The following is a 24,341-nucleotide window of genomic DNA, read 5'->3' as shown; positions in this document are numbered from 1 at the left end:
CTCCTTCCCTTCCAAGCTCTGCCATGCGCCCAAACAATGGTTTACACCCACATATGGGGTATCATCGTACTCAGGACAAATTGCACAACATTTTTTGGGATCCAATTTCTTCTCTTACCCTTGGGAAAATAAAAAATTGGGGGCAAAAAGATCATTTTTGTGAAAAAATATGATTTTTTATTTTTACGGCTCTGCATTATAAACTTCTGTGAAGCACTTGGTGGGTCAAAGTGCTCACCACACATCTAGATAAGTTCCTTAGGGGGTCTACTTTCCAAAATGGTGTCACTTGTAGGGAGTTTCAATGTTTAGGCACATCAGGGGCTCTCCAAACGCAACATGGCGTCCCATCTCAATTCCAGTCAATTTTGCATTGAAAAGTCAAATGGCGCTCCTTCTCTTCCAAGCTCTGCCATGCGCCCAAACAATGGTTTACACCCACATATGGGGTATCAGCGTACTCAGGACAAATTGCACAACATTTTTTGGGGTCCAATTTCTTCTCTTACCCTTGGGAAAATAAAAAATTGGGGGCGAAAAGATCATTTTTGTGAAAAAATATGATTTTTTATTTTTACGGCTCTGCATTATAAACTTCTGTGAAGCACTTGGTGGGTCAAAGTGCTCACCACACATCAAGATAAGTTCCTTAGGGGGTCTACTTTCCAAAATGGTGTCACTTGTAGGGGGTTTCAGTGTTTAGGCACATCAGGGGCTCTCCAAACGCAACATGGCGTCCCATCTCAATTCCAGTCAATTTTGCATTGAAAAGTCAAATGGCGCTCCTTTCCTTCCGAGCTCTGCCATACGCCCAAACAGTGGTTTACCCTCACATATGGGGTATCAGCGTACTCAGGACAAATTGTACAACAACTTTGGGGGTCCATTTTCTCCTGTTACCCTTGGTAAAATAAAACAAATTGGAGCTGAAATAAATTGTGTGTGAAAAAAAGTTAAATGTTCATTTTTATTTAAACATTCCAAAAATTCCTGTGAAACACCTGAAGGGTTAATAAACTTCTTGAATGTGGTTTTGAGCACCTTGAGGGGTGCAGTTTTTAGAATGGTGTCACACTTGAGTATTTTCTATCATATAGACCCCTCAAAATGACTTCAAATGAGATGTGGTCCCTAAAAAAAATGGTGTTGTAAAAATGAGAAATTGCTGGTCAACTTTTAACCCTTATAACTCCGTCACAAAAAAAAATTTTGGTTCCAAAATTGTACTGATGTAAAGTAGACATGTGGGAAATGTTACTTATTAAGTATTTTGCGTGACATATGTCTGTGATTTAAGGGCATAAAAATTCAAAGTTGGAAAATTGCAAAATTTTCAAAATTTTCGCCAAATTTCCATTTTTTTCACAAATAAACGCAAGTTATATCGAATAAATTTTACCACTAACATGAAGTACAATATGTCACGAGAAAACAATGTCAGAATCGCCAAGATCCGTCAAAGCGTTCCAGAGTTATAGCCTCATAAAGGGACAGTGGTCAGAATTGTAAAAATTGGCCCGGTCATTAACGTGCAAACCACCCTTGGGGGTGAAGGGGTTAAAGTGTTGATTTTATTATTACTGTTGAAACCATTCGCAGTTGATGTACTTGTATTTAAAATAAAGAGCATTTCAGCTCCTAATTGTGATGTTAAAAAAAATAAAGAAAGAAAAAAAAAAGAAAATAATAAAATGTTTGTTAAAAAAATGTTCGTAGTATCATTTCAGAAAGGTAAATTTAAACCTGGTGTATGTACCAATGGTTACACATGCAATACAGAGTTGGTTGAGGGCTCTTTTTTTAATAAAGGTTACACTTAAAGGTTTTTTTGGGGAGGTGATTTTTGAAAATAAAATGTGGTAAATATATTTTTACATGGTGGGTTCACATTTCAAAATTTTTTTTTTGGGACATGGAAATGAATGGTATAACGTGCACCTGTTTTTGGGTTTTGGTGTTCACCTTTAATGAACTTTTCTCACATCATTTTAGCAGGGTGTTTATCGTTAAACATTACCTAGTTCAGGGGGTGGTCTAACTATAAATCCATTATACTTATTATAGATACACCAGGGACCAGGACCACAGCTGCCGCCTGTGTTCCCCACCAGGACCAACCCACCAGGACCAGCCCACCAGGACCACAGCCACAAATCTTGAAAAGTAAGGTTTGAAGACCCCAAATCTGCTACTTCAATGTGTAGAGCAGATTGCAAGTGTCTTTTAACTTACAGAGACCACAGGACCACAGCCGCCGCCTGGCTAATGCAACAATGTCCTCTTCTGACAGCCCTCCTCCACAGCAACAGCGTGTATCGGTAAGTTAACACAAAAAATGTTTTTTGGTTTTTTTTTTTTTGGTTTTTAAAATTACATTTTTTGTTGATCACTACATGCATAAATTATGTTTAAACAGGAAGCTGAATCAGATGAGGAGCTGTCAGAAGGGGGCGAGACGGGTGGAGAGATGCAAGTGGAGGAGGAACCAAGTGTAAGTAGTGGTGAAACAGTTGCTTCACACATCACACTGCACAATACACAAACCAGATTTTCATACACAGAAAACATATGCCTACATTACAGAGAATTTGTTTCCTTTATTTCAGTCTCCTGCTGCTCCTGCTGCTGCTGCTGAACAGTCAGCAAACCGTGAAGGTTCTCCCAGCCGCTCCCAGAGTCGGCGGAATCGTCGCCGCGGTCGGCCATCAGTGAGTTTTTTTGGGGGGGGGATTCTGTTGGTACTTTTGTGTTTCTGTGTACTAATTTTTTTGTTTTTCTTGCACAGGCTTCACAGCATGCTCCCGCAGAAGACTTTGATGATGACATTGACATCGACAGTCTCATCGAGGAGGTTCGCGAGCGGGAGCCGCTGTGGAACATGGCTGACCGCAGCCATGCCGATAGCGGTGTAACCCGTCGGCTCTGGGACGAAGTGTGCCATAACATCTTTCCAAGGTGGGAGGACCTTCATCCACAGCAGCAGAGCAAACTATGTAAGTATTCACTTTTCAGTGATGTTTTGAGCTGACTGTAATGTATTGCATTTACCAATTTTTTTTTTTTTCTTTTCATTCTTGTCTTCACAGGTGGAAAGGTTAGGAAGCGGTGGCGGTCACTGAGGGATCGCTTTAAGAGGGAATTTAACGCGGAGATGCAGGCCCCGAGTGGCTCAGCAGGAAGGAAGAGGAGCAGATATAAACACGGCCCTGCCCTCTCCTTCCTGAGGCGAACAATGCTGAGCAGAGTGTAAGTATTCTACAGCCCACTAATAACCATGTTAACCTGTCTAACTTAGTTTGGTTTCAGTCAGGGCTTTTTCATATCAATATATTAATTTTTTTTGTTTTTTCTTTCACAGCACCTTCTCCAGCCACCGGGCGCCTGCATCTTCCTCTGCGCCCTCTGGAGCGATCCCTCCTGAGTCCGCCACTGAGGGCCACGTCGGTAGGCCCCACACCTCTGACCCCTCCTCTGACCCCTCTGTCCCCTCCACTTCATCGCCCCAAGCAGTGGAGCATTATTGCAGCCTTCCTTGCTCGCATCTGATGCTCAACAGATAGCGTTCCCTTTACCCCACCCCTCTGATCCTGCCACCTCTAGACCACCATTAGGTTCGTGGCGGCAGTGACAGAGGGGTCAGGAAAGGAGCTATGCTCCTGAGTTCTTACATCTGAATGCATCCTTCCAAAGTTCTTTCAAAATTTTGGGAGAGCAAGTGACTGCTGGTTTCAACATGGTGCAATCACGCATCAGTGAAACAAGCCATGAAACCAGCAGTCGCTTGGATAGGCTGCATTCAGATGTAAGTCAGTCTCCGGCCAATCTTTTTTTTCAATCCATGCTCAGGAGCATGGAAAAGCTTTCTTTTGAGCAACAGATGCGGGTAATGAATACCTGCCATAATGCTCTACTGAAGGCACCATTTCCACACCATACGCCCCAATACCCACGCCAGCCCCAATCCCCACGCCAGTCCCAATACCCAACCCAGTCCCAATACCCAACCCAGTCCCCATACCCATCCCGGCCCCCAAACCAAATTCCTTCCCCAATGTTTTCTTCCTTACCCAGCTTTTCTTCCCCAGTAAGTATTCCCCCTACCCCAACACCACCCCCCTCTGGTCAGCCTCCTGCTTTTACCCCCCCTTCCACTGCACCCCAACCAAGTAGGGTTTCCCCACCTATCGACGTGGTCCAACCTTCCAGCCCCTCCTCCCCTTGTATCTCCACCCCACAGTTTGAAGACTTGTAACATGTAATGTTAAAGTTTGTTAATGTTTTTAAAAAAAAATTGAAAAAAAATAATATATTTCTATTTTTTGGCAAAAAAATAAAATAAAAAAAGTTAAAATAAAATTAAGTATGATTTAAATTCTACTCTTTGTGTGTGTGGATTCATTAAGGTGATATGGTAACTAATAAAAAAGGTAAAATCAAAATAAACAACAGACGTGTGAAAGGTCTAACATATTGGTTTTCTTACCAAGAAAACCACGCTTTTGGACCTTTTTTTTTTTTTTTTTGGGGGGGGGGAGAAATACATTTTTTACATAAACAAAACACCTGGAAAACATGTCACACAATCATGTCTTGCCATGGAATCCGCCCGACTGGTGACACAAAATAATCCGCAAACTGGTCCCTCATCCTGGTAACAGAACCAGTGGAGCGAACAGAGCTGCTGCGGTAATCCCACAAGGTTGTCTCCAATTCTTCGTCATCTAAGGAAACGGGCTCCTTTGAAAGGACAAAGTTGTGGAGCACCACACATGCCTTAACAACCTCGTCTACAGTTTTGGTTTTCAGTTTGATTGCCGTCATCAGAACTCTCCACTTTGCCGTCAATATACCAAAAGAACACTCTACTACTCTTCTTGCTCTAGTAAGGCGGTAATTAAATACCCGTTTGGTACGGGTTAAGTCCCAGCTACTATATGGTTTCAGTAGGTGCGGCGAGAGTTGAAACGCTTCATCACCTACACAGACATATTCCATGGCTGGTTCACTTGTTCCTGGGAGTGGTCTGGCTGGCGGGAAATCGTATGTCTCTCCATACAGGCAACGACCCATTGGAGAGTTTTTAAAAACCTGGGAATCATTGGACCGTCCATACGCTCCTATGTTCACAGCAAGGAACTTGCAGTTGGCGTCTGCAATAGCCATGAGTACTATGGAGAAAAATTTCTTGTAATTGTAGTACTGCGACCCTGTTCCTGCCGGTTTAGCAATCCTTATGTGTTTCCTGTCAACGGCACCAACACAATTTGGGAAATGGCAAATTTGCTGAAACTGTTCTGCACTTCTCAACCAGATTTCCATGGATGGTTGGGGGATATACTCCGGCTGTAAAATGTCCCAAATAGCCCGACATGTCTCCTTCACTATTCCAGAAATAGTGGAAATGCCCAGCCGGAATTGGTAATGGAGCGAAGTCAGAGATTCACCCGTAGCTAGGAAGCTGGAAAAAAAAAAAAAAAGGTTAGGAAAAATTGCACAGACCAACAACCTTTTTTTTTGTTTTTTTGTTTTCCTGGTAAAGTTTCAATAAATGGCACTGTCAACATTTTTTTAAGGACGGGACACACAATAAAACCTGCATGAAAGTGGTGTAAAATAGTGGAATGGCCTCAAACAATACAAAAATTACATGCTGCAGAAAATAGTGCGCAGTATGTCAGCGCAGTATTGTCTGCAGCATGTAATATAACATTCAATATGAGCAATGACATTAAAAAAAAGCAGTGGAATGGCCGCAAACAATACAAAAATTACATGCTGCAGAAAATAGTGCGCAATATGTCAGTGCAGTATTGTCTGCAGCATGTAATATAACATTTAATATGAGCAATGACATAAAAAAAAAGAGGCTTACCGCAGGGTCACCATGCTTACCGCAGGGTCACCATCAGCCGCTCCACCGGTGTGATGGCAAGCGTCATCCTTGTGTCCTGCCTTCGGATGACATCCTCTAGTTTTTCAAGCAAATAGTCAAAATGTTCCATCCTCATCCGTACGTAATTGTAGAATTTCTCTGGGTTGTGCCGCAACTCCAGGTAGAGAGTGGACTGGACACCCCGGGTCATCCGCAGTTCATTAATCGGATGTATCCAGAGTCGTCTCCGTCTCCGTTGCTGCAGAAGCATCCTCCGTCTTTCCGCTGCCGCCTCCTTCTCCCGCACTATGATATCCAGGCGATTCGTCTCAAATATAACGTCAGTAACCAAACTCGCAATCCTACCCAGTACACCGTCCATCTCTGCCACAAAACTAAAACCCTCAAAGATGGGCTGTAAAAACAGTAACTATATATATTTCCATATTTTCCAGTAGCCAATCAAATTTGGGAGCCTCCCATTTTAAAAACGGATCCGTCGTAAAAACGGATGCAACGGATGGTAAAAATGGATGCAACGTATGCAACGCATCCAGTATTTCGACGGAACCGTTTAGCGGATTTGCGACGGATCCGTCAAAATGCTGTATGCGTTGCATACGTTTTTCACTTTTTTTGACGCATCCGTTTTTTCAGCAAAAAGACAATTTGTGACGGTTTGCAGTTAACGCTAGTGTGAAAGTAGCCTTAGTGATTTACAGCAGCATTTATGTTGTTAAACAAAAGCAATCTGAGCTATCTTCAGTCTCTGTTGTAACAGGCAGATGCCGGCTGTGTAAGGGTACCGTCACACAGTGGCATTTTGATCGCTACGACGGCACGATTCGTGACGTTCTAGCGATATCGTTACGATCTCGCAGTGTCTGACACGCTACTGCGATCAGACACCCTGCTGAGAATCGTACGTCGTAGCACATCGTTTGAAACTTTCTTTCGTCGCTGGATCTCCCGCTGTCATCGCTGGATCGTTGTGTGTGACAGCGATCCAGCGATGCGTTCGCTGGTAACCAGGGTAAACATCGGGTAACTAAGCGCAGGGCCGCGCTTAGTAACCCGATGTTTACCCTGGTTACCAGCGTAAAAGTAAAAAAAAAAAAAACCGTACATACTCACCATCTGATGTCCGTCAGGTCCCTTGCCGTCTGCTTCCCGCTCTGTCTGTCTGCCGGCCGGAAAGTGAGAGCAGATCACAGCGGTGACGTCACTGCTGCGCTCTGCTCTCACTGTACGGCTGCACTCAGTCAGAGCAGGAAGCAGACGGCAAGGGACCTGACGGACATCAGATGGTCAGTATGTACTGTTTGTTTTTTTTTACTTTTACGCTGGTAACCAGGGTAAACATCGGGTTACTAAGCGCGGCCCTGCGCTTAGTAACCCGATGTTTACTCTGGTTACCAGCGAACCTCGGCATCGTTGGTCGCTGGAGAGCGGTCTGTGTGACAGCTCCCCAGCGACCACACAACGACTTACCAACGATCACGGCCAGGTCGTATCGCAGGTCGTGATCGTTGGTAAATCGTATAGTGAGACGGTACCCTAACACTGTTAGCATCTGTCCAGTGTGGAGTGGATACACATCTATCCTGATTAACTGTGACGAATAGTTATGCCAGGGTTTGTAATTGGTTTAATTTCCATAACTGGAGTGGATACACACTTTCTCTATATTAGCTTAATGCTTGGTCCTTGCCTGGAACTCAAAGGGAACCTGCTAGCAAAAACGGTATTTATCTGCAGCCATAATGGTAATCTGCAGAATCTAAAACAAGAGAAGGTGTCTAATTGGAAGTGGAGACATAGGGAGAAAATTAAGTTATATTCTACCTGCAGCCCCTCACTTCCAGTCATTGGGGCAGTGATGGGACTGTGAACTATCAGTCACTATAATTGCACCCCTTACTTTTTGATAGACATCCTGTTTGTGCAGTTATGTGCAGGTGGAGTTATCACAGATTCAGATGAATGGAAGAGAGTGGCTGCAGGGAAAACATAACTTCATTTTCTCCATGTAGCCACACTTGCAATTAGACACCTGCACGTGTTTAAAATGGCATTTAAATATAGATAATCCATATGGCGGCAAACTATTCTGTTTCTTTTGCTGAAGGTTCCCTTTTACTATATAAGTCAGGGATACACCATAGTAGGTCACAGAAAGAAGATGGCGTTAAAAGTGTTTTCCATCTTTCTGCTGCTGTTCTTTTATGTTATCTTATTCTCCGCTTCTATATGAAAAAGAACTGATTAGTTTGGTAAGTAAATGATGACATGCGGCCTTTGCCTGAATGTAGCGTATCAATAGTACTTAGCTAAGAAATGGTCATATAAGGGGGTGGGGGAACACTCCTGTATAATGGCCCACCAGAGGGTTCATCTGTTCCCCTTGGGGCCAATCTGAGAGTGATAATTACCAATACTGTAGAGGATATGACCTTTGCAATTACAAATATACATAAACAGGGTAATGTGGCAAAATGTAGGTAGATAGGTAGAAGAGAATGTTTCCATTTATCTGAGTGGATGGATGTAGTCAGAGTAAACAACCATTTTTATAGAAAGATAAGACTGGAATGGCCTCTTTCTTCTTTAGTGTCTTGTCTTGATGAGAGAGAAAACCAGCCTGGACTGAGGGCAAAGAAGAAAACTTGGGGTCCTGATTGGTACTGGTTAACATCCATACCCTTAACCATCCAAGACAAGAGTATATCGTGCTTATTTGCCCCAATCACCTTTACCAAACCTTGTTTTTTTTACCAAATTACAGGACAGCTTCTCCTCACCCATTAAAACTAGGGGCACCATCTAACTGCAGGGATTGCTCTATTTATGGGCTGCTCCGGTGATATGTGCATGCTTCACCTGAACCCAACTTGAATGCAACAGCTAAGTGTGTTGACTCGGTGGGAAGGTAACGGGGGAATGATATGGGGAAAGAGAGAACAGACCTGTTTTTAATGTCAAGGTGGAAGTAAAGAAAAACTGGGCATACATGCATACAGCCACATGGGCTAGTATATAATAAAACACATCAAAATAAAGCAGTGCCTAGTGGCAACTTCCAAATGTGAATACAAATCAAAAAAAGGGAAAGGGAAGCTAAATGCCATAAAAATACAACATTTTATTGGAGCAAAGTTAAAAAAGTGATTAAAATGGTGACATAAAGTAGGGGCAACATATGCAAAATAAGGCCACTCATTAGTGGTAATTTGCCAAAAGAAATAGAAATACCCAATTTAATGACCACAATAATCAAACATGATAAATATGCAAATGGTTAAAAAATATCCCTTTTACATATTTATCATGTTTGATGCTGCCATATTCATGGAGCCCTCGGATCTACTAACATAAGCATTACTGCTTCCAGCAGAACAGATCCTAGAACAGATCCTAGATTGAGGGCTGACAGTAGTAAAATGCAGGAGAAAAGCATGGCAGAATAGCAGAGACATCAAGAAGGAACTGTGTACCATTAGCATTATTGGAACAGGAGCTGTCAGCTGCTCTGCAGGAGTTGTGATTCATCCTTTCATCCCTTCCTAAGATAAGGTGCTGCAGTGAATGGCCAGGCATTGTGGAGGGGGGTGAGAGAATCATGTAATCTGGGTGAGAGAGACTGATGGGATAGAGAAAAACAGTAACTGCTGGTGACAGCAGATCACAGGGCAGTCACTCACAAAATGGTGCTGCCCTGTGATGCTACTCTTCATTCTGCCCCAGGGATACTAGACCACCCAAAAGGGGAAGGAAATGCTGATGTCAGCAGTTACTGCCCCAATTTTGCTGCTAACAGTAAAGCTGGTAAGTCTTACTATAGCTGCATGAGGTCTAAAAAAGAAAATGCTCCCCCTAGTGGTAAATATAGGTATATATTTGTAAGAAAATATATATAATATTTTTCATATAGAAATGTTTTAAAACAGTGTAAACATTGCAATAATACTTTTGAATTACTATTTTAAGCTTAATTTCACAAAAAAACAAACTACAAGAAAACTGTTGGTACCTTCCCGTTTAAGTGATAATCCCCATGGCTTTCATGTTGGTCTATTAGCAGGTAGAGACCTCATGTAGGCCCCATGTGCGCTTTCACTGTACCTCCAGGTGCCATTGATTTTAAAGAGAGTCACTTGCAGTTTATTTATGAAAATCCACAAGATTGCTCCATTATGTTTTTTTACTAGAGGCACTAGATAGCAGCGAATGGATTCCCTATCGATCCATAATCCAGAAATACAGGGACTCCAAATGCTGGTGTACAAGGAATATGCATGAGGCTTTACCATGTATAGGAGCCCATAGGCTATTGTACATGGTCCTGTGTTTTTCTGACATATTTGCGGGCTAATGGCAGGAATGTTAAGGGTAGGTCCACTTCTACTTAGTAATAACTGTATAGTCACCAAAAGTAGAATTTGCATTCCTCCTGTTGCTACCTGGAAGTTGATGGTGGTCGATTTATAAATTCTAATATGTCTCCCATGTCAGAACCACAATATATGGAGCTTTACGTGCATAATGGTGTCTAGTGCTGATAAAATCCACTAGTAGCTGCCAACTACTTGTTGATGGTTTCCAGGAAGATTGTTTTCTACTCTGAAAATGTGCACACAATCAGGTGATAAAGATGTCTTAAGGAACCCATAAGCATTGGATTAATGTTGTTCGAGCCCGCTGGTATTGAAGTGTTCAGCGTTCAGTCTAATGTGTATGTGAGCCCCAGACAACTGAATGTCGGGGAAATATCGATCGGGTATGTCTGATTTCTGATCACTTTGTTCCCCAAACATAAGTTGCCGACAACATGTCTGGCGGCTGCTCTCTCATAGAGAACACAGGAGCACTTGGCCAAACGAGGGACAGACGACCAAGACGGTTGCCAGGCCAAATGATCGGATGAACCATCATTCATCCAACAGCCATCTATTATGTATGGGGGCATTACAAAGATGCTAACTTCAGTAAACAGCCATTGTTAGCTATGAGTAGAACTTGTACTTGTCTTATAAATTTGATTATTATTATTATTATTTTTCTCACTGTATTTTGTCTCCTTTCCATCTGTACTTCTATATATTTACATAGAAAAATATTATTATAAGTATTGCATATCTATTTTTCTCTATTATTTTATTTCTGTGTAAGGAGATTCTGGCAATCATAAACTTTGTATGTGCCAAAAGTTCAGAGACTGTTTCTGCTGGACATGTCTGGCTTATTGTACTCAGGCTACACAACCGCCACACAAACTTCAGTATTAGCAGAAAGTTATGCCAACGTAACCAAATAAAGCAAATCAAGCCTTGAAGCAAAAAGCAGGCATAGCTTTAGCAGATGAGCAAGGCGCTGCACACAGCTCTATAATACTCAAACCTTTTGATTGCAGAAGATCTTGGCTCATGTTGTGAAGCATCAGATTTTCTTCCCGGAGTCAGTTTCTCTGCACTGTCCAGCAAGGCACTGAGCGCTACCCGCCGAAATACATTGCCATGAGCTTCTTTGATAAACTGTACTAGCTGCCGAATATCACAATACAATCCCTGGGAAGAGGAATCATGACATGTCAGTGAGATAATAAGAAGTGATGACACAAAGCCTAAAATGGAGCTTTGCTAGGAAAAAGTAAATTTGAAGGTTGCTACACTTTTCATTACACAATTGTTAAAGTTTATTTCAATAACACTGGAAAACCCTTAGAGGATATGGATATGTCACCAGATTTCCCATTAGTAAATAGATTCTTAGAACTGATGAGGCTGGTGTACTTACTTTCAAAATATATGCCAGAATGGCTGTAAAATCCTTATAGAAATTTTATATTGAATCTCTGCTCACCTGGTTTGATTGACTGCGCCGTTTCCTTTCTCCCTGTTACTGAGTTCCTTCCCATCCAGACTGATTAACAACACCTCAGTGTACCTCCTCCCTGCTGCTGAAACCTCATATACAGACAGATACAGTGGGGAAAATAAGTATTTGATACAGACAATTTTGCAAGCTTTCCCACCTACAAATAATGGAGAGGTCTGTAATTTTTATCGTAGGTACATTTCAACTGTGATTTTTACATAATTATTTTACTTTTTTTTTGCATGAAATAAGTATTTGATCACCTACCAACCAGCAAGAATTCTGCCTCTCATAGACCTGTTAGTTTTTACTTAAGAAGCCTGTCCACACATTCAATCAATCACACTCCATCCTCTCCACCATGGCCAAGACAAAAGAGCTGTGTAAGGAGACGAGGGAAAAAAATTGTAGACCTGCGTAAGTCTGGGATGGGCTACAGTACAATAGGCAAGCAGCTTGGTGAGAAGGCAATAACTTTTGGCACAATTGTTAGAAAATGGAAGAAACACAAAATGGCTGTCAATCTTCCTTGGTCTGGGGCTCCATGAAAGATCTCGCCTCGTGGAGTAAGGATGATTCTGGGAAAGGTAAGGAATCAGCCCAGAACTACACGGACGGACTTGGTCAATTGTGACACCCCCAGAGTCCGCATGCCACAATGGTAATGCCTTCCTCACAGGGGAGGTGATGTCATGCCTGGAAACAAGGAGCGATCTCGTAATCAGGTAATACTGACATACAACACTGTCCTGACTCCAGACCAGAAGGGGGAGCTCTAACCCGGTTTTCAGGGGAACGTCTCTATAAATTCTGGTCTGAGGGAGGGGTTAGACAGTCTGTTAGTGAGTCTGTGTGAGGGACAGTGAGAGGAGAGGAGGCAAAGGACAGAAGCTTGGGATCTGGAGCTCATTCCAGAGGAAAGCGCCAAGAGACCAGACACCGGGGTCGGTGGTGGTGTGGGAATTGCAGACCCAACCACTGAACCCGGAGGGCAGGAGACTGCAAGTCTCCTGTCTGATCCAACACCTGCAGGTACCACAGCAAGTGAGGAGCCTGGGGCTGCCGGAGAAAGGACAGTGCCCATGAAAGTTTCAAGCTGTCTGCCATACAGGTTGAGAATACAGACACTGAGAGGACTCGTGCAGAGCATCAGGCAGCAAGGGTCAGATATACAGCACAGAGGGAAGACCTCCGAACCCATCTGGATAAGTGGATCTTGAGCTGTTTCCACGCTGCCTGGACCCTGGATTGTACCTGAATTCTACCAGTAAAAGGTAAATGAAACTGCTATCCTTGTGTCCTGCAAGTAAATTCCTACACCCTCAGTCCTGTACCCCACCGCCATTCATCCCCCTTACCAACTACACCGGGAGCCCTGGGGGAAGAAGCTCTACCTATGGGGAGCTATACCATCTAAGCTGCCAAACCATCAGCAGCTTTAAGCAGCGTCGGTCACCCCTGGCCGAATACCACAGGTGGCGTCACGAACATACGTCATTAGACTTTATTCCCATTTCTATTAATCCCCTTTTTACAGGACGCCCTGGGCCAGGGATCGGGTGACTGCCACCATGACCACCCCTTTAAGAACAGAACCAGCCCGGTACAGAGTACCCCGCGGTCCTAGCGGGTGCTCCACAATGACCTGAAGGGAACTAGGACCGCTGTCTCAAACATTACCATTAATAACACACTACACTCTCATGGATTAAAATCCTGCAGGGCACACAAGGTCCCTCTGGCTCGTGAAGCACATGTCCAGATCCATTTGAAGTTCACCATCTGGATGATCCATAGAAGGCATGGGAGAAGGTCATGTGGTCAGATGAGACCAAAATAGGACTTTTTGGTATCAACTCCACTGCCGTGTTTGGAGGAAGAATGAGGAGTACAACCCCAAGAAAACCTTCACAACCGTGAAGCGTGGTGGGGAAGCATCATACTTTGGGGTGCTTTTGTGTAAAGGGGACAGGACAACTGTACCGTATTGAAGGGAGGATGGATGGAGTCATGTATCGCAAGATTTTGGCCAACAACCTCGTTCCTTCAGTAAGAGCATTGAAGATGGGTCGTGGCTAGGTTTTCCAGCATGACGATGACCCAAAACACAGAGCCAGGGCAACTAAGGAGCAGTCTCCAGACCTGAATCCAACAGAAAATCTTTAGATTGAGTGGAAACTCAATATTTCCCAGCGACAGCCCCGAAATCTGAAAGATCTGGAGAAGATCTGTATGGAGTAGTGGCCAAAATCCCTGCTGCAGTGTGTGCAAACTTGGTCAAGAACTACAGGAAACATCTGACCTCTGTAACTGCAAAGGTTTATGTACCAAATATTTAGCTCTGTTTATCTATTGTATCAAATGCTTATTTCATTCAATAAAATGCAAATTAATTATGTAAAAATCATACAATGATTTTCAGCTTTTTTTTTAGATTCTGTTTCTCACAGGTGAAGTGTACCTACGATTAAAATTACAGACCTTTGGCGCATGCGCGGATCTTAGCCAAGGCGGACATGGATGGCTGAGCTCCGCATCCCATTTAGCCGTTACAACCCTAAAAAACACCGAGATCACGGCGAAAACCACCGGCGCGGCAAGTACCCATCACCGAGAACTGCAGAGGTGAATATGCCGAAAAAAGGAAGTGCGGGACAGACAGCGAACCGCACAATAGAAGAGCTTCTCCTGGACAGAAGTGTGGGCAAGATGGCCGCCGCAGCGGCTTCCCCTTCTGCCCCACTCGCAGCAACAAGTGGCGGAGTGGAGACGGAGGCTCCTGGAGCTACAGGTGAGGTGGTGACCCACACGGCAACACTAGTAAAGACGCTGCAAGAAACATTCCGTACTGAACTGAAATCAGCCATGCGCAGCGTTACAGCGCAGCTACAGGAGATCATACAACGCACCTCCAGCCTAGAGGAAAAAATGGAGGCGATATCTGAGGCTCTGGAGGAGGACCAAGAAACTATTAAGGCCCACGCTGAACGCATAGGTGACCTTGAAATTAAATGTGAGGACTACGAGAACAGATCTCGCAGATGTAACATACGTATTAGAGGCCTTCCAGAGTCTGTAATAACCCTTAAAGACACAGCGGCGGCGCTGTTCAGAGCTCTTCTACCAGAAACTGACCCCGCGATACTTCACATCACAAGGATTCACAGAGCCTTAGGCAGACCTCGTTCAACGGACTTCCCTAGAGATGTTGTGCTAAAAATGCATTATGAAGAATCAAGGGATTTAATACTAGCAGCAACCAGGGAATTATCCTCACTACCTGGACTACCAGACTCTGTGCGTTTGTTCGCAGACCTGTCTCCCGCTACACTAGCCAGGAGAAGATTACTAAAGCCAATCACTACAGCTCTCCAAGCGAAACATACCAAATACCGATGGGGTTTTCCGTTTGCCCTGCTATTTACCTACAACAATGAATCGTTTGTATGCCGATCTCTGGAGGAAGGTAGAAAGGCCCTTGAGCGAGCTGGAATTCCTATCGCAGACATCGTGCCTCCTCAACCGCAACGGAAACCACGCCCACAGAAAGAGTGGGTACAGACCCCCAGAACCAGGAGCCAGAATGCTCGGGATACCTGAACGTGATCCAGACTCGCACCTGAAGGTTTCCTTTGTATGGGACTGCTGAGACATGACCTCAGTGCTTTAAATTCCTAATGCGATCCTACAGCAATTTATCATTAGAATTGACTTGTCATGGCGGGTGGTTGAGTTTAGTTTTAATTCCAAGCATTATTTGACTTACCCTTTAAAAATGATCTTAGATATCTTCTTTTCAGTATACTGTTTTATAAGGGTAACACTTAGTAAGGGTTAGGTTGTTGGGACCCAATGCATGTTGCCTGACTTGGCCGATATCTGGGAACTCTTCTAATATGGGGCCCCAGAGTATCGTCCTAAAAGGGTATTTTACCCAATTGCTTAGATGTTTTACGTTTTGTGTACTTGTCCCCCCCTGTGTTGTCTTTACCCTTTTGTATCTTTACAGACAAGAAGGCACTCTACTACCCAACTTATGTGGAAACCGGCTGCCCGACAAGGCGATGAGAACACTCAGTCAAATGACGTCGATTAGCAGTAACAAAATTCGCACCAATGTGTAAAATCATATCTCATAACGTACACGGTTTCAACTCACCTATAAAGCGCAAAAAAGCTTTCATGGATTACCGCAAACACAAACCAGACATCATATGCCTGCAAGAAACTCACTTTTCCAAGACTTCTAGCCCTAAATATTTCAGCCCTGACTGCTCTCGCTTTTACTTGGCTACATGGGAAAGTAAAACCAGGGGTGTAGCCATACTCCTTCGGAATAGCCTAGCATTTCAGACAGTCAATACCATTGCAGACCCGGATGGTAGATTTATAATACTATATGGTAATCTACAAGGGCAAAACATCTGCATAGTGAATAGCTATATGCCATCCGCAACCCAAACTCTTGTATTTAAATCAATAATATCCCAGATCACGGCAATCCCCTATCAGCACTTAATATGGTGCGGAGATTTTAATTTCACTCTAGACCCTACCCTAGACTGCACAGCAATAAAACGATCGGACATTACCAGAAAAGACAGACGAAAGATTCATAGACTAATGAGTGAGTACAGACTAGTAGACGTTTGGAGAGAAGTAAATGAGGATACGAGGGGATACACTTTCTTCTCTAATGTGCACAAAACATACTCAAGAATAGATATGCAATTGATTTCAACCAACACTTTGCCAGGTGTGCTGTTCTCCCGCCATGTTCCATCCTCCTGGTCGGACCATGACGTGGTTCTCACAATGTTTAAATTCAATACAAACTCATCAAAACTATTTAGATGGCGTTTGAATGAAACGCTATTGACGGACCCGGAGATTACCGCTAAAATCACCAGTGATCTTAAACTCTATTTCCAAACTAACGTAAATGAGGAAACATCTCCAGGGAACATATGGCAAGCGCATAAAAAATATATCACTGGCACCCTGATTAAACTAGCTTCCAATAAAAAAAAGAACAGATCAGAACTACAATCTAAGCTTGAAAACAAACTATTAAAACTAGAACAAGCTAATCAGCAGCTTCCCTCACGGTACCTGATCAAGCAGATTCAAACCGTCAAGCTTCGACTAGATGCTGTCCTTTCTCACAAAACAGAACGCGCTCTAGCTTGGACAAAAGCTTCCTTATATAGGCAGGCGAACAAACCAAGTAAGCTATTAGCGCGTCAGTTGCGTCAAAAAGAATCTTTAAATACTATCTATTCATTCAAAGGCAGTAATGGCCGTATTTCTGCTCACCCTGAAGCTATTTACAAGGAGTTTCATAGCTTCTATCAAAAACTGTACTCACCCCCTAACTCCCCACCACCGCATCTTCTGCATTCCTTCCTACAACACCTCCCGCTTCCTAAAATTACTGAACCCTCCTCCCAATTACTACAATCCGCAATAACAGATGAAGAAGTAGGATTGATAATTAAAAAATTAAAAACTGATAAAGCCCCTGGGCCCGATGGCCTCACTGCGCCATATTATAAAAAATTCAAAGAAATTCTCATACCACACATTACAAAATTTAGTAATGCTCTATTAAATGGATCTCAAATGCCCCCGGAATTTTATATAGCGCATATTGCAGTGATCCCAAAACCAAAAAAAGACCACCAGTTAACCAAAAATTATAGACCTATCTCGTTACTCAATATTGACTTTAAAATATTCACATCCATTATTACTGACAGAGTCAACAGGTTACTCCCTTCTCTTATACACAGAGATCAAGTGGGTTTTATTCCAAGAAGACAAGGGCCAGACAACATAAGAAGAAACTTAAATATAATACACTCAGCAACCAATTCCAAACAGTCCACTATGCTTTTAGCTTTAGATATAGAAAAAGCATTCGATTCAGTTTCGTGGCCATATCTCTTTAAGATACTATCAGTATTTGGCCTACCACATAAGTTAATTACTTGCTTAACTTTATTATATGACAAACCAACCGCCTATCTTAAGCTTCCATCATTGCATCCTACCCCGATAAATATAATGAGAGGAACCAGACAGGGATGCCCCCTCTCACCAGCTCTCTTCGCACTAGCGATGGAACCTTTGGCGGAAGCCATAAGAAGCAACCCTGACATATTAGGCCCAACTAACTTAGGAGATCAATACAAAGTCAGTTTATTTGCTGACGATCTGCTCCTGACACTCACTAACCCCCATACCACCCTTCCAAATTTATTCTCACTACTACATGACTTTGAGTTAGTATCAGGGCTTAAAATAAACATAGAAAAATCAGAGGCCCTTTTCTTGAATACACCAGATAAGGAACAGTCGCACTTGGTGTCACAGTTTGGATTTGAAAAAAAAGAACACTACCTAACCTATCTGGGAATTAACCTTTCGTCTAATAGATCGACCCTATATAAATGGAATTATGCTCCTCTGATAAAGAACTTCCAAAGGGACCTGTCCAAATGGTCGTCACTAACACTGTCTTGGCTAGGCAGAATAAATGCTATAAAAATGGTCACCCTTCCAAGGTTTTTATATCTATTCCGCTCCCTCCCCATACCAGTTCCCTCTGGGGCTTTACGTGACATACACTCCATGGTTTCCAAATTTATCTGGCAAGGGAGAAAGCCAAGGATCAAACAACAAGTCATGTTCATACATAGAAAAAAAGGAGGATTCTCTTTGCCTAACTTCGTTAATTATTTTAAATCCGCCCAAATTGCCCAGCTGACCAGGGTTTGCTCAACAACAGACAAGCCTAGATGGGTCCACCTGGAATCATCTCTACTTAAACCTTACTCTCTCTCAGGTCTCTTGTGGACTGAGGCTAAACTTCCACGGCAAATCTCTATTTTAACACCCTTTGCTGCACAGTCCTTACTCCTTTGGAGGAAAGAGAGGTTCAAGACTAAACTGCAGACTAAAGGCTCACAGTTAAACTCGCTATTCAATAATCCAATGTTTCCCCCGGGCCTTGACCCCCGGTCTTTTTCCTGGTGGATCTTGAAAGGACTAATTACAATAAAACATCTTTGTTCACCACTAAATGTTGCTTTATCTAGACAAGAGTTTATCCGAAAATACGAACCCCCAATTAGAGAAGCGTTTCGTATGCACCAGATATTTGATTTCGTTGGGAAAAATGTATCAAACAGAAGCTCCTTCAGACTAACGGGGTTCGAGCAAAAATGCATAAGCGACCCCCTGGGGAGGGGGGTAATATCCTTACTGTACTCCTCCTTTGCCGAAACGCAAGAGGAGGTTAAACTAAGATTTATGCGTCAATGGGAGGAAGATCTGGGGTTCAAAATCTCTCTAGAGGAGTGGCAGCGTTGCTGTGATGCTCTATCAAAGGGCACTCATCAGGTATCCATGGTCGAATCTTCCCTCAGAGTCCTCCACAGAACATACCAAGTACCCACAAAATTACATGCCATTTATCCTCAGATAACAGATAAATGTTTTAGGGGTTGTGATACGCCTGGAGACATGAAACACATATGGTGGACATGCCCGGTGGTGGCTGGCCTATGGCGGGAGGTAAAGCACTTGATTGATGGAATATTTGGAAGAGAGACTCCCCTAGACCCACTGACATTCCTATTCGGATTTAAGCCACCGGGAATGTCCAAAAACATATTTAGACTGATGATTCTGTTGGGAATGGCGACTAAAATACACATAGCATCAAAGTGGAAATCTCCGTCACTCTCGATATCCCAAGTCAAGGATAGAATGAACACTATTATGATATACGAACGTATTCAGGCAACAAGAACTGACAGCTGGAACTCATTTTTCAAAGTCTGGACCCCGTGGCTGGACTTGAACCCCGAAGACCAAATGATGCATGCCCTTACACTTTCTCCCTGAGTTCTCAAATGGCAACACCCAGTAGGCCTAATGGGCGGTATATATAAATGTACTTATTTATTTTTTTTTTTATTTTTTTTTTTATCTTTCTTTCACTCAGTGAGTTGATGATTCAAAATCAACCTATGTCGGTGCCAGTCTGATGTACAATATTGAGAGTAAAAAAATGTATAGTAGATTTACATTGCTCATATCCTAATATACTTCCCCTCTTGTATCTGTCTTGTCTTCGTCCTGTCTTAAACAAATGTATATAAAAGTTCTTTTGTATGTTATACCATGTTCCTATTGATATAAAAGCAAATTTATTTCCTTTTATTTTTTCAAAACTCCTATGTTGGGAGTTCTTGTTGTTATCCTTTGAATAAAAATTATTAAAACAAAAAAAAAAAATTACAGACCTTTGTAGGTAGGAAAACTTGAAAAATTGGCAGTGTATCAAATACTCATTTTCCCCACTGTAAGTGCAAACTTCAGCTGTCAGTCAGGCTGGATGGGCTGAAACTGAATACACTTGGAATAATGAGCTCTCTTACTGTTTAGCTGGACATAAAATGGTCAATTTAATATCAGAATTATTCAGTTATTCGAAAATGGATTTTCAAAAGTAAGTACACCAATTTCATCAGGTCAATGGAATTCATTTAATAAGATATACAGTTCGAACTGTGAAAGACGATGACAAATCCACCTTACCCCTACTGGGCAATTTTTGTGTGATAGTTTTTTCCTCCTCTTCTCCTAAAAGTCAGACATCTTTCATTTTTCTGTATGAAAGTTTATTCTTTTGTGGGACGAGTTGTAGTTATGAAAGGAGACATTCATTTTACCATACAATGTACTGGGAAATGGGAAAAATAAATTACCATAATGGAATTGCGAAAAAACGCAATTCTGCAATGGTTTTATGGGTTTTGTTTTTATGGTAGTCATTGTATGGTAAAAATGATTTATCAGCATGATTTTCCACATCAGTACAATTACAGCGAAGGTGGGCAGTTTTTTTTAGTATACTGTTGCAGCTGGTGACTGTGCACTCTTCCTATCAGCCTAATGCTGTTTTTAATTTGATCCTACTATCCCTTTTAACATTTAGGATTTTAGCCTAGGAGAGGGCATGTTTGATAAATATTAGGTTTAGGGTCATATCATGCTCTCATGAGTGGGCTAATTTGTATGCTAAGTAGCTTCATTTTAGAAGTATATTATATATAGTAGTAATGCAGTTCTAATTTCACATTCAATGTTTGCATACATATTACTGCTTACAGTGTGCTGCTGTATTCTTTTGTTTGTATAAAAGGAATTATTGTCAAGAAATAAATAGCAAACCTCACCTATACCCTAAACACAACCATAATACTGAAATATACATACAGTCTGCAATAGTTATACCTCTTTTTTTTAGAGAGACTAGTTTGCAGGGCTCTTCGAGCTAATAATGATATTATGGAAGTAATTGAAAAATAAAAGACATAAAAGTGTATAATTTTGTAAATAAATAAATAGAAATACTGTCATGAAACAAAGCATCTAAGAATTATCAAATAGTGTTTGGAAAAGAAATCTTAAAAATACTTGTATCATGATGAAGCGTCCGATGATCTTACCAGGTTCTCAGGACTGTGAAGCTCGTGAGTAGTAGAAGCGCAGCGAGTGATCAGAGACTTAAACATAGAGCTCACAATAATGCCTTCCACGCTTTGTGCTGTAGATTTATTGTCCATTGTTGCAAAATTATTTCCAAATCCAGCCCTATCTGTAAATACACAGTAGCACGGTATTGTAATTGTTAATCAAAGTATTTTACGAAAGCTAAAGTACTGAATCATATCAGTACAGTCAGTAATGTTACGCAGGCCTACATTTTCAATTTTGGGATGGAATATATTATTTACGGTTAATTCAATGAAAATGTGGAATGGAATTCTGTGTAGATTTTAGAAAATTGATCTTGATTTACTCTTACTGTCGGTCACTGGCTCCATGCAGAATCCCAGAAGTGCGTGCAGGAAGTCGACAACGTTATTAAGAGAATCCTTATTAACGTAATCCTTCATTGTTTGCCGGAATTGCACTTTATCCAGTTTATAAAGCTTAGTAAGACAGCTTTGTGCCTGCAAAAGACAAGCAAGGGATGAGTCGGTTATTTTACCACTAGAGGCAGTGAGGAATGTAAGGGTTCTGACAATAATCATGAACTACGGGTGTAAAAGGCAAACAATAGAGAAGCCGCAAGAATGTCCGATTCACACATAAATCCTTGTAACATCCAGGGAGTCGGAAATGAAGTCATGAATGTAAGAAATCCGGGAAGATAGCCATCGGTAAGTATTTCATTGCATTTACGCAGATTTAAGAAGAATAAACATTTTCTTGGGAGTTGCTTCTTTAATTATGCGTGAAAGTCCATAAAATGTCCAATAGTACATTAATGGGTTTATTTGAGTCAATGCATTTATATGTCTCCACTGTTGTACTTTTTTAATAATTTTTTTATTTTAATATTTTTACTATTTTATTTGAATTCATATCTCAATAATAATACTATTTTTTAACAAACTTCTTGAAATGCTTTTACGTTTGTGGTTTTCATCTATTTTTGTATACATCTACCTTTCTACCTTTATTCTTATTATCTTAGACAGGAAAGTTAGGAGTATACTACATATGGCAACATTGCATCTACTGATTGTTAATGGAGTCGCATTGCAAACATAGCAAAAGGAACAATTCAATGTAGATTTACAGCCAAATCGTAGCTCTTAAATAGTCATGCAACAGCACATAACAGAAAAGTTGTGCAAATGTTTTTGATTTTGCATTATGTCTGAAAACTGTTGTTAAATGATGCCTAAGGCTGCGGCTACATGGCAACTTTAACACATTGCACAGCCAAAAATCAGTGTTTGCCATTGCTTCATTTTAGCATGATGCAAGTAAATAAGACCCAGAAGGTAACACAACAAGTAAGACACAATTCACAGAAATTTTCTAATTTGTAAAATCTACTCCTCCTTGGTCAGACCTCATCTGGAATACTGTGTCCAGTTCTGGTCACCACATTTTGAAAAAGACATTGAAAAACTGGAGCGAGTTCAGAGAAGAGTGTTGGCAGAAATGCAACAGATACAGACTTATTTGTGTGCAGGAGGAGTTTACACTTTTCTGACAGTAGATGGTGATGTTGTTACTGTTATATGCTTAGTTGAATGTAATGCATATACTTGTTGTACTTTGGTTTCACTTTCTCTCTGGTAAAAGGTCTTTCAGACTTCCTGTTATGCTGTATTAAGAAGCTGATGTATGTATTTCATGTTCTGTGCAGATAAAAGTTGAATTACCCCATATAATCTACTCTCACAAGTTTGTTCTGCGACCAAACTATGCAACAAAGAGCGACCAGGATGGTGAAGGAACTGCAAAGTATGTGCTACAAAGAATGGTTAAAAGATCTGGGAATGTTTAGATTGCAAAAAAAAAGGCTAAGAGGAGACTTAATAGCTGTCTACAAATATCTGAAGGGCTGTCACAGTGTAGTGGGATCATTCTTATTCTCATTTGCACATGGAAACACAAGAAGCGATGGAATGAAACTGAAAGGGAGAAGATACAGATTAGATATTAGAGAAAACCTTTTGACAGTTAGGGTGATCAATGAGTGGAACAGGCTGCCACGAGAGGTGGTGAGCTCTCCTTTAATGGAAGTCTTCAAACAGAGGCTGGAAAGACACCTGTCTAAGATGGTTTAGTGAATCCTGCATTGAGAAGGGGGTTGGACATGATGTCCCTGGAGATCTCTTTCAACTCTAACATTCTAGGATTCTATGATCTTGTGGGTCACTATGTGATGCCATTTACTTGCTCCATGCTGTTATGTAATAGAATCGTACAGCGATCTTTGACCACGTGACCACTGTCATGGTCAAATTTGCAAGGTAAACCTTAGCCTGTGACACAAAATCTCCAGGGGGAGTCTACTTTTTAATCCAGCATGACTAAATGGCTTTTTTTTTAGCACCCAACATTGGAAAATGACCAAGCTTTTCTTTGTGCTTTTTTCTATATAATGAAATTCATAGGAACCATTCATTGGGTATAAAGTGAATGTGAGACATTTTTTGTATGATATCGTTAAAGAAGATTAGTGAGCTTGAGATACATTTCTGCAGTCACTCTATGTAACTGTAGATTGGCGAAACCTGACAGTGTGCATTGTACACACTGTCAAGATTCACATCAGTTGCCAGATCCTGTGCTGCCTACGTTCTCTTCTCAGTTTCTCAATTTTCTCATCAGATTAGATTAAGCTGCCTTCACTGAATATTTCACAGAAATTGTAATACATTCCGCAACAAACCTGATTTCTTAGACGATCTCCAGACAACCCTCGATGTCCCTCACCACAGCCATATGCACACCCTAATGACTTCACCAGTTTGATGAGCATGGTCAGCGCCAGTTTGTGGGTGGTTACTGGGACATTCTCATCCTTAAGAGATAAAATGTTAGTAATGACTATAATATAGAACAACATGGACCGCATAAAATGCTATTGGTAACTGTGATAAATACAATTATTATTTTTTCCAGTTTTCATGATGCATTTTATAAACTAATGATGAAAATTGTACTAATATGATGAAAATACTTCAAATTCTTAAAATCTCAGCACTAATTCCAT

General features: G+C 41.6%; 1 protein-coding gene across 23 annotated transcripts in view; it reads right to left on the bottom strand.

Annotated features, from left to right (window-relative positions):
- Positions 1–24,341, bottom strand: part of UNC80 (unc-80 subunit of NALCN channel complex) — a 287,092-nt gene that overhangs the window by 222,293 nt on the left and 40,458 nt on the right. For 20 of the 23 annotated variants that reach the window (XM_077272205.1, XM_077272209.1, XM_077272212.1 and 17 more), the window contains exons 14-17: positions 24,018–24,149; positions 21,621–21,774; positions 21,268–21,416; positions 11,270–11,436 (exon numbers count right to left, since the gene is read on the bottom strand). In XM_077272205.1, the coding sequence (XP_077128320.1) occupies positions 11,270–11,436; positions 21,268–21,416; positions 21,621–21,774; positions 24,018–24,149 (602 nt within the window). The remainder of the gene's footprint in view (positions 1–11,269; positions 11,437–21,267; positions 21,417–21,620; positions 21,775–24,017; positions 24,150–24,341) is intronic. The other 3 variants (XM_077272207.1, XM_077272220.1, XM_077272226.1) reach the window with 1 other exon arrangement.

Source organism: Ranitomeya variabilis, chromosome 7, assembly GCF_051348905.1.
Source record: "Ranitomeya variabilis isolate aRanVar5 chromosome 7, aRanVar5.hap1, whole genome shotgun sequence".
Lineage (NCBI taxonomy): Eukaryota > Metazoa > Chordata > Amphibia > Anura > Dendrobatidae > Ranitomeya > Ranitomeya variabilis.
Note: the sequence above shows the minus strand (reverse complement) of the source record. Positions and strands in the feature narration are given on the sequence as shown.